The 7045-nt window shown below is 61.3% G+C and overlaps 1 protein-coding gene across 1 annotated transcript; it reads right to left on the bottom strand.

Annotated features, from left to right (window-relative positions):
- Nucleotides 1-38: 38 nt before the first annotated feature.
- On the bottom strand, nt 39-6931 carry MNEG_12290 (hypothetical protein; the record flags this gene model as incomplete). Its single annotated transcript, XM_014039238.1, has 18 exons — nt 39-265; nt 464-724; nt 890-923; nt 1135-1235; nt 1479-1577; nt 1805-2089; nt 2405-2641; nt 2852-3106; nt 3316-3573; nt 3767-3861; nt 4059-4233; nt 4413-4544; nt 4759-4845; nt 5050-5310; nt 5577-5834; nt 5999-6244; nt 6501-6684; nt 6917-6931. 18 exons carry the CDS (start codon nt 6929-6931, stop codon nt 39-41), a joined length of 3210 nt encoding a protein of 1069 aa, XP_013894692.1.
- Nucleotides 6932-7045: the final 114 nt, after the last annotated feature.

The raw sequence follows: 7045 nt of genomic DNA, 5'->3' as shown, positions 1-7045 counted from the left end.
GGGTACATCCCGGACCCCCGCCAACATAGCCCGGCCGCTCACTCCTCAGTCGTGAAAAAGACAACGCCCGAGTCGCCCTCGCCGTCGCCGCCGCAGGGGTTGCACTCTCCGATGACCTTGCAGTCGTCGGGGTTGGTGGCATTCTCCACTGTGGTGGTCTCTGAGTCGATGCACTGGATCCGCTCCTCGCCGTTGGGGCAGTAGTAGCCGATGCCGCAGGGCTGGCAGCCGTTCTTCTTGTGCTTGTACTGCCCGGGCTGGCAACCTGGTGGTTTAGTGGATCAGCATTTGTGTCCAAGATTAGAATGCAGGCTGCAATTGATCAAGACCAGCCAGGCGATCTTGAGAAGGGCGTCGAAACACGCGATTTAGGCAACCACTGCAGTGACTGCAAGCGCAGTGTCGTGGGCAGGCAGCATGCCAGGGCAGAAAAAAGGCCACGGGGTCGACATCGGGCGCTCACCAGAGCTGACAATCTTTGCCTGGGTCGTGTAGGGGCAGCTGCCGCCGCCCGGCGTCGCTGATGTCAGCGTCAGCGTCGCCGTGACCTGCAGCACCTGCCCGGCCGGCGGGCAGGTGTAGGGCCCCGCGGGCGCGTAGCTCCAGACGGCACCAGACCAGGAGAGCGGTGACTTGCAGGCTTTGTCCAGGTTGACGGTCTCTCCGGCCTTGCAGGAGACGTCCTTGCAGCTCGGCTGCGCCTGGGCCTGGGACCAGCACTTGCCTGGGGGAATGGTCAGGGCCGGGGCACGGTTGTGATGAATTTGTGTTGTTGGCAGCGCTGCGGCAACGCAAACACCAGGCCAAGCAGCCAGATGCCGAGACATACGCAGGGTCGGGGGTGCGGTGGGGCTGGCTGCGCAGCCTGTCCTGCCTGTAAGCCACTCACTTGAAACAGAAAAGTCGACGCAGCTGCTGCAGCCCTGCGGTGCACAGAAGGCGGCACACGCAGATGCTCAAATTGGCTTGTCAGCGGCCGCTCACACAGCCCCGCACAGCCCGCGCATGCAGCGCCGCCTGGTTCAATGTCCCTGAGAATGTACTGTCAATCGACCCGAGCCACTCGAAACCCTCCTTGGGAGAGGGACAACAGGAAACCTCTCACACACAGGAAGCTGCAGGGCAGCTGCATACCTGAGCCTTGAGCTGGGCCTCCACATCGTAGGAATCGCCGGGTGGGGGGCAGGTGTACGCCGTGGCCCGCTTATCATCAATCTTATAAGTGATCTTGCCACCTGCGGTAGGCGGAGGGCAATAGCGGCAGTGCGCATCGTAAGCAGTGCTGTCGCACTTGTGCACATTCATGTGGGTGTGGTGGATAGTGGCTTGGCGGGGCCCCCACTGTTGTTCTGCTGCATAATTCGTGCCAATTTGATATCGCGCATGGCAGCACCAGATGCTGCACAATGCACAAGGCTGCAACATGCAGCACTGCTTACGGTCAGGCCAGTGCCTTGGGCTTTAATAATCACTCTTACCAGGCACAGATGTTGTGCAGGCGCCCTCGAGCGGCACGGTGGCGCCCGCGACAGGGCAGACAACGTTCGGGCAGTTCAGCTGAGAGGCCGAGCATGTCGCTGCGGGATGGGGAGGCAGCAGATTGGGATTGGGGTGAAGCAATTCAGTTTTAGTCGTGACTGGGCATGCAACATGATGAATTGAAAGGCCTGGGCGACTGTACGTGCCCGGTGTTCGAGGCTGCACACCCATGCATAAGAGTCCCCCGTGCACGAGACAGCAGTTTTATCAATCTGTCACTGGGAGAAGCATATATGAGCAGAGCAGTGCCACTACGCTGGCTCACATGTGACCGTGATCGGCGAACCAAAGTAGTCGCACGCCGCGTTGCCGCCAAAGTCCAGCACAGCCGGCACAATGGTCAGCGCCGCGCCGTTCGCAGGGCATGTGTAGTTGCCCGCCGCAGGCGCGCCGTTAACCGTGTACGACAGCTTTGACCCGGTCAGATCGTTGGTGCAGAGAGTGTCGAGGTTGATGATGTCACCCGGCTTCGAGCAGGACGCCTCGCCGCAAGAGAAGAGCGCCGAAGAGTTGGCTGGGCAGGTGCTTGTCACCGTGTAGCCGGCACAGGCTGCATATGCGCATTGGATGCCGCAAGAGGCGAGTCAGGGAGTGCACGACATGGCCGGCTGAGCTGTGTGAGCAGCCAGGCCACCCCCTGGAAGCAGCAAGTTCCAGCTGCTCGCACCACAGCACGTGCTTCTTTGGCAATGCGTGACAAGGATTTGCACCAGCCCAGCCGCTTTCTGCTCTGCTGCTCCGACTGCCGCCACCCTCTGCGCAACACTACTCAACCAAGGCAACGCAGTGTGCAGGCGCGGTACCTGTGCCAGCGGCCCCAAAAGAGTAACCATGCAAGCACATCACAAGCCGCCGCGAAACTCACGGTAAGTGCACGAGGGGATGCCGTAGCACGACTCCAGGGCAGGCTCGACATGCACCGAGTCGCCCGGCGCGGGGCATTTGACGCTGTCGGATTTGACGTCATCGACGTACCACGCGAACGTGGCGCCCTTGATGGCCGAGGTGCACGTCCCGACGAGGGACACAATGTCGCCGGCGGTTTTGCAGGTGACGGGGGTGCACTTGACGTCGACGACGCTCGGCGCGGGGCACGCGGGGCCTGGCGAGGTCGAGTGGCGGCGTTGGGGGGTGGGTGAGGTTCAGTTGGGTGGGTGACATTCGTCAGGGTGGCCGTGCCTCTGCAGCGGTAGACTCTTGCGAGGATTGGAGCCGCGCTGTGGCGACTGGTGTGTGCAGATCTTGGAAAGGCGCCCGAGTGCGAACACAAGCAAGAGGAAAGGAAAGGGCCACCCCTGGGTTACAATCTCACCGACGACGCTGAACTTCTTCCCCTTGACTGGGCAGTTGCCGCCCCCAGAGTCCGCCTTGGGGATGACGATGACAGGGTTGCCGTTGCTGGCCGGGCACTTGACCGATGTGATCTCGTTGCCAGCCTTGTTGTAGTACTTGACGGGTCCGAGGGAGGACGAGCAGACCCCCGCGAGCTGCACATCCGCGCCGACGCGCACACACTTGGGGGCGGTGCACGTGATGTCGTTGGTGTTCTTTGGGCCCTTGCAGGTCGCTGCAGGAGGGAATGGAAAGGGCAGGCCGTTGCAGACAGCGAGATGGTAAGTGGGTGCAATTAGAGAGGGCGCTTTGCCGCCCGGCGCAGACTGGAAGGTCGGCAAGTTGGCAGGTGGATGCTGTCCGCCTTGTACTGGGTGCACAAGCGCTGCAATCTTTAATACAACCAGGACTCGCCATCCGCCAAGGCGCCCACTCCATACTCACACGTGACCGGGAACGAGGGCCCTGTGTAGTCGCAGTCGCACGCCCCGAGGTAATCAGCCACAGAGGCTGTCACAGTGGTCGTGGCTCCTGGGTTTGGGCAGTCGACCTTGACGGCCGTCTTCCCGTTCACGGTGTAGGTCACAGCGGCGCCAGGCAGGTTGACCGTGCAGGCGTTGGTGAGGCGCGTGGACCCCCCAGAGTAGGGGCAGGCGATGGGCGTGCAGTTGAACACGACAGAGTCCCGGGAGGGGCACGAGGCTGCATCGAGGGAGTTTGGAGGGATGAGGTTAGAGGTTTCCGGGGGATGGTGCGTGTCAAATTGCTGAGGAATGTGCATCAAAGGAGATCCGCGGGGGACAACGGGACGGCCAGGACGCCAGGAAAGGGAATGGAAGCTCTTTCAGGCCTCTCAGGAAACAGACCCCTCCAAGCGGTGCGCCGCTGCGCCTACCCGCAAACTGCAGGGGCGGCGCGAAGTATTTGCACTGGGTGCCGGTGATGACGGCCGTGGGAGTCAGCGTGACCGTGTTGCCGATGGAGGGGCAACTGCGGGTCGACGACGCCGGGGCGCAAGCGTCAGCAAGTGTAATGCAGGGTCGGGACACATGGGCGAGCAACTTGAGACGCCAAAAATACAACACACACAAGCCGCCACTCTTGCAGAGCACTGCGTCGCGTCACGCACCCAGCCACGTGCAGACACGCGCACTCATCAACTGCAAATTCACCACAAAGGCACTCACGTGACGGTGGTGACAGCTGTTCCAGCCTCATTGAACAGCGAGACGGGTGCGCCTGCGTAATTTCCGGTTGGTACTGTGCACTTCCCGGCCAGGGACAGCTCCTGACCGGCGTACTCGCAGACGGGCACGCCAGTGCACACAATCTGCACGTTGGCTGCGGCTGGGCACTCGGGACCTGCAGGGTGAGTTGTCACGGTTGAGCGGTCGGCGAGAAGGGCCAATGAATGGGGCAGTGGCAAGGACAGATGGGATCAAAAGGCATCCAAGAAAAGCGTGCGACAGCATGTCAGGGTTGTTACGCACTTCAAGCAGGAGACACAGCCCAGAAAGAGAGGTAAAAGACGAGGTGCTCACTTGGCACCGTGAACGGGAGGGTGGGTGGGTAGGTGCAGCCGCTGGGGCCTGAGATTATTGGGGTGACCTCGACGGATGGCTTGCCGGCCTGGGTAGGGCAGGTGATCTCTGTCACTGTGACGCCGTTTATTTCTGTGGAGCGAGGTGGAAGGATGGGGAGGAGGTGTGCATGATCAATGATGCCAGTCGTGGCTGCTTGAGGGCAGAAGTGAGAGCGGATGGGGGGCTTGGCGGGACTCATGCGCATGGTCCCAACATACGAGACATCACTCGCAAGATTGGCGTCAGCAGTGGGGCCCACTGGACAGCCAATTCTCTGTTCAGGAGCGCAGGCAACAGTGCTCACGGTATGACACGGTTGCGCCAACGATGTTGGTGGTGCAGACGTCCTTCAGGGGGATGACCTGCCCGAAGTCCATGCATTTCGGGATGACTGGGCACACCGGTTTTGCCGAGTCGCTTGAGGGGCAGGTGCCTGTGATTGTGATGGTCATCAAAAGAGCGTTGTGATTGTGATGCCACCAAGCCCAGGCCCGCGGGCAACTCAAGTATCATGCACGCGAGGCCCCCAGGCGCATGCAGTCGGGCGGTAAGGGTTGATGGGCTTCGGCGGCAGCCGCTGGTTTGCTGCGCTCACTTGTCAGGGTGAAGCCCTGCTCCGCGTTGTAGCAGCAGTCCTGCCTGAGGGGGTAGGTCGGCCTGACCAGCACCTGCACGGACGCCCCTGGCTCTGGGCACTTGGCGGTGAGCGCCTGCTGGCCGTCGATCACATAAACAAGCTGCGCGTTGGGGTCGCTGGACGAGCAGCTGCCGGCCAGCTGCACGGTGGCGCCGGCGTTGGTGCAGGCCGGGACCTTAGAGCAGGTGATGGTCGGCTTGGGCGGGCAGTCATTGGTGCCTGGGGTTGGGCAAATGAAGGGTCAAGGGGTCAGAATCGTAAATACAGCCAACCGCGGGTGATGTATCACGGCGTGCAGCCAACATTATCTGATACCATCCACCCCTGCAGCTGTGTTTGACCACCACCTGGGCACGGCGCAACATGCAAAGGTGACCAGATGTGATTAAGGGAAGGCAAGGGGAGGGATTGCCGACATTGCTCTGATGGTAAGCAATGAGATAAGTACCCATCAATGTGTGCAAGCAACCGTGCAGAGTGCTCACGAGTGATGATGCTGTAGGTGGTCGAGTTTTTGCAGTTTGGCGAACCAGGGATCACTGCAGTAACTGCAACCGTCACGGTCACGCCGCTCGCCGGGCACTTGACACTGGTGGCCGGCTGGCCATTGACAGTGTAAGTGATGGCGGCGTTGGCAGGCGCGGCGGTGCAGGTGGGGGCGAGCTGCACCGTCGCGTCCGCAGCGTCGCAGGGCGGCGGCGTACAGAAGAGCGCGGGTGACGTGGCCGTGCACACATCAGTTGCTGCAAAACAGCGGGTTAGCAGGCGGGAAAAAGGGGAGAGAGAAGATTGAGTGTGTGGCCAAGGGCATGCTGATAGGTGCCATGCATGTCAAGCGTACTTCAAGAGCGTCTGGACACACACGCACACACACACACTTACAGAACTGCAAGAACTAAATGCTCACGTGTGGGGACCGGGTAGGTCGTGCTGTTGGTGCACTGGGGCTTGCCAGGGACCACCGCCGTCGCCACCACAGTCACAGAGCTGCCGCTTGGCGCGCAGGTGAGGTTAGTGGCGGGCTGGCCGTTGACAGCAAACGTGACAACGGCATTGGCAGGCACCACTGTGCAGTCGCTGGGCGCCAGCAGCTTGGTTGCGCCAGGGGCGTCGCAGACCGGGGGCGTACAGACGATTGTGGGGTTGTCTGCTGCTGTACAGGCCGGGCCAGAGGCTGGAAGAAAGGTGTGAAGCAAACATGAGATGCCGGTTCGTGAGCGGAAGGAGGTTGTGGGGTGGCACGAGGCAATAGCTGCTTGCTGGCTGCTGTCTCCATTGTTGCATCAGGCGTTGTGTCAGGATGTTTACTGTGCAGCAAATTTGAACGGCACACGACGAACAAAAATGCACAGCACAGACTGCTGGACACACTGCAAGTGCGGGTGGCCTTGGGAAACAGGTTGACTCACATGTGGGCACTGGGTACGTGGTGCTGTTGGTGCACTGCGGCTTGTCGGGGACCACCGCCGTCGCCACCACAGTCACAGAGCTGCCGCTTGGCGCGCAGGTGAGGTTAGTGGCGGGCTGGCCATTGACAGCAAACGTCACCACGGCGTTGGCAGGCGCCACTGTGCAGTCGCTGGGCGCCAGCGGCTTGGTTGCGCCGGGGGCGTCGCAGACCGGGGGCGTGCAGACGATGGTGGGGTTGTCCGCTGCCGTGCAGACCGGGCCAGAGGCTGTGGTAGGTTTGAAATGCAGGCAGCAGGCAGTGATGCTATGGTATGAGTAACCTATCTATCTATCTATCAGCAGGGGAGGGGTGGCAGGGTGGTGGAGCGGGGTGGCTGACGCCAGCAACGGATTGTGCCGGGCAGCTGCGCCTGACAGTCTCAAGACCCATCAGTGCAGGACAGAATTCAACAAATCACAAGCAAGGCACAACCTTTGTGCCTCTCAGCCGGCACCCCTGGGTGAACTACGTGCCCACGACAGCTCACGTGTGGGCACTGGGTAC

The sequence above is a fragment of the Monoraphidium neglectum genome (genome assembly GCF_000611645.1).
Source record: "Monoraphidium neglectum strain SAG 48.87 unplaced genomic scaffold scaffold03168, whole genome shotgun sequence".
In the NCBI taxonomy this organism is placed as follows: domain Eukaryota; kingdom Viridiplantae; phylum Chlorophyta; class Chlorophyceae; order Sphaeropleales; family Selenastraceae; genus Monoraphidium; species Monoraphidium neglectum.
Note: the sequence above shows the minus strand (reverse complement) of the source record. Positions and strands in the feature narration are given on the sequence as shown.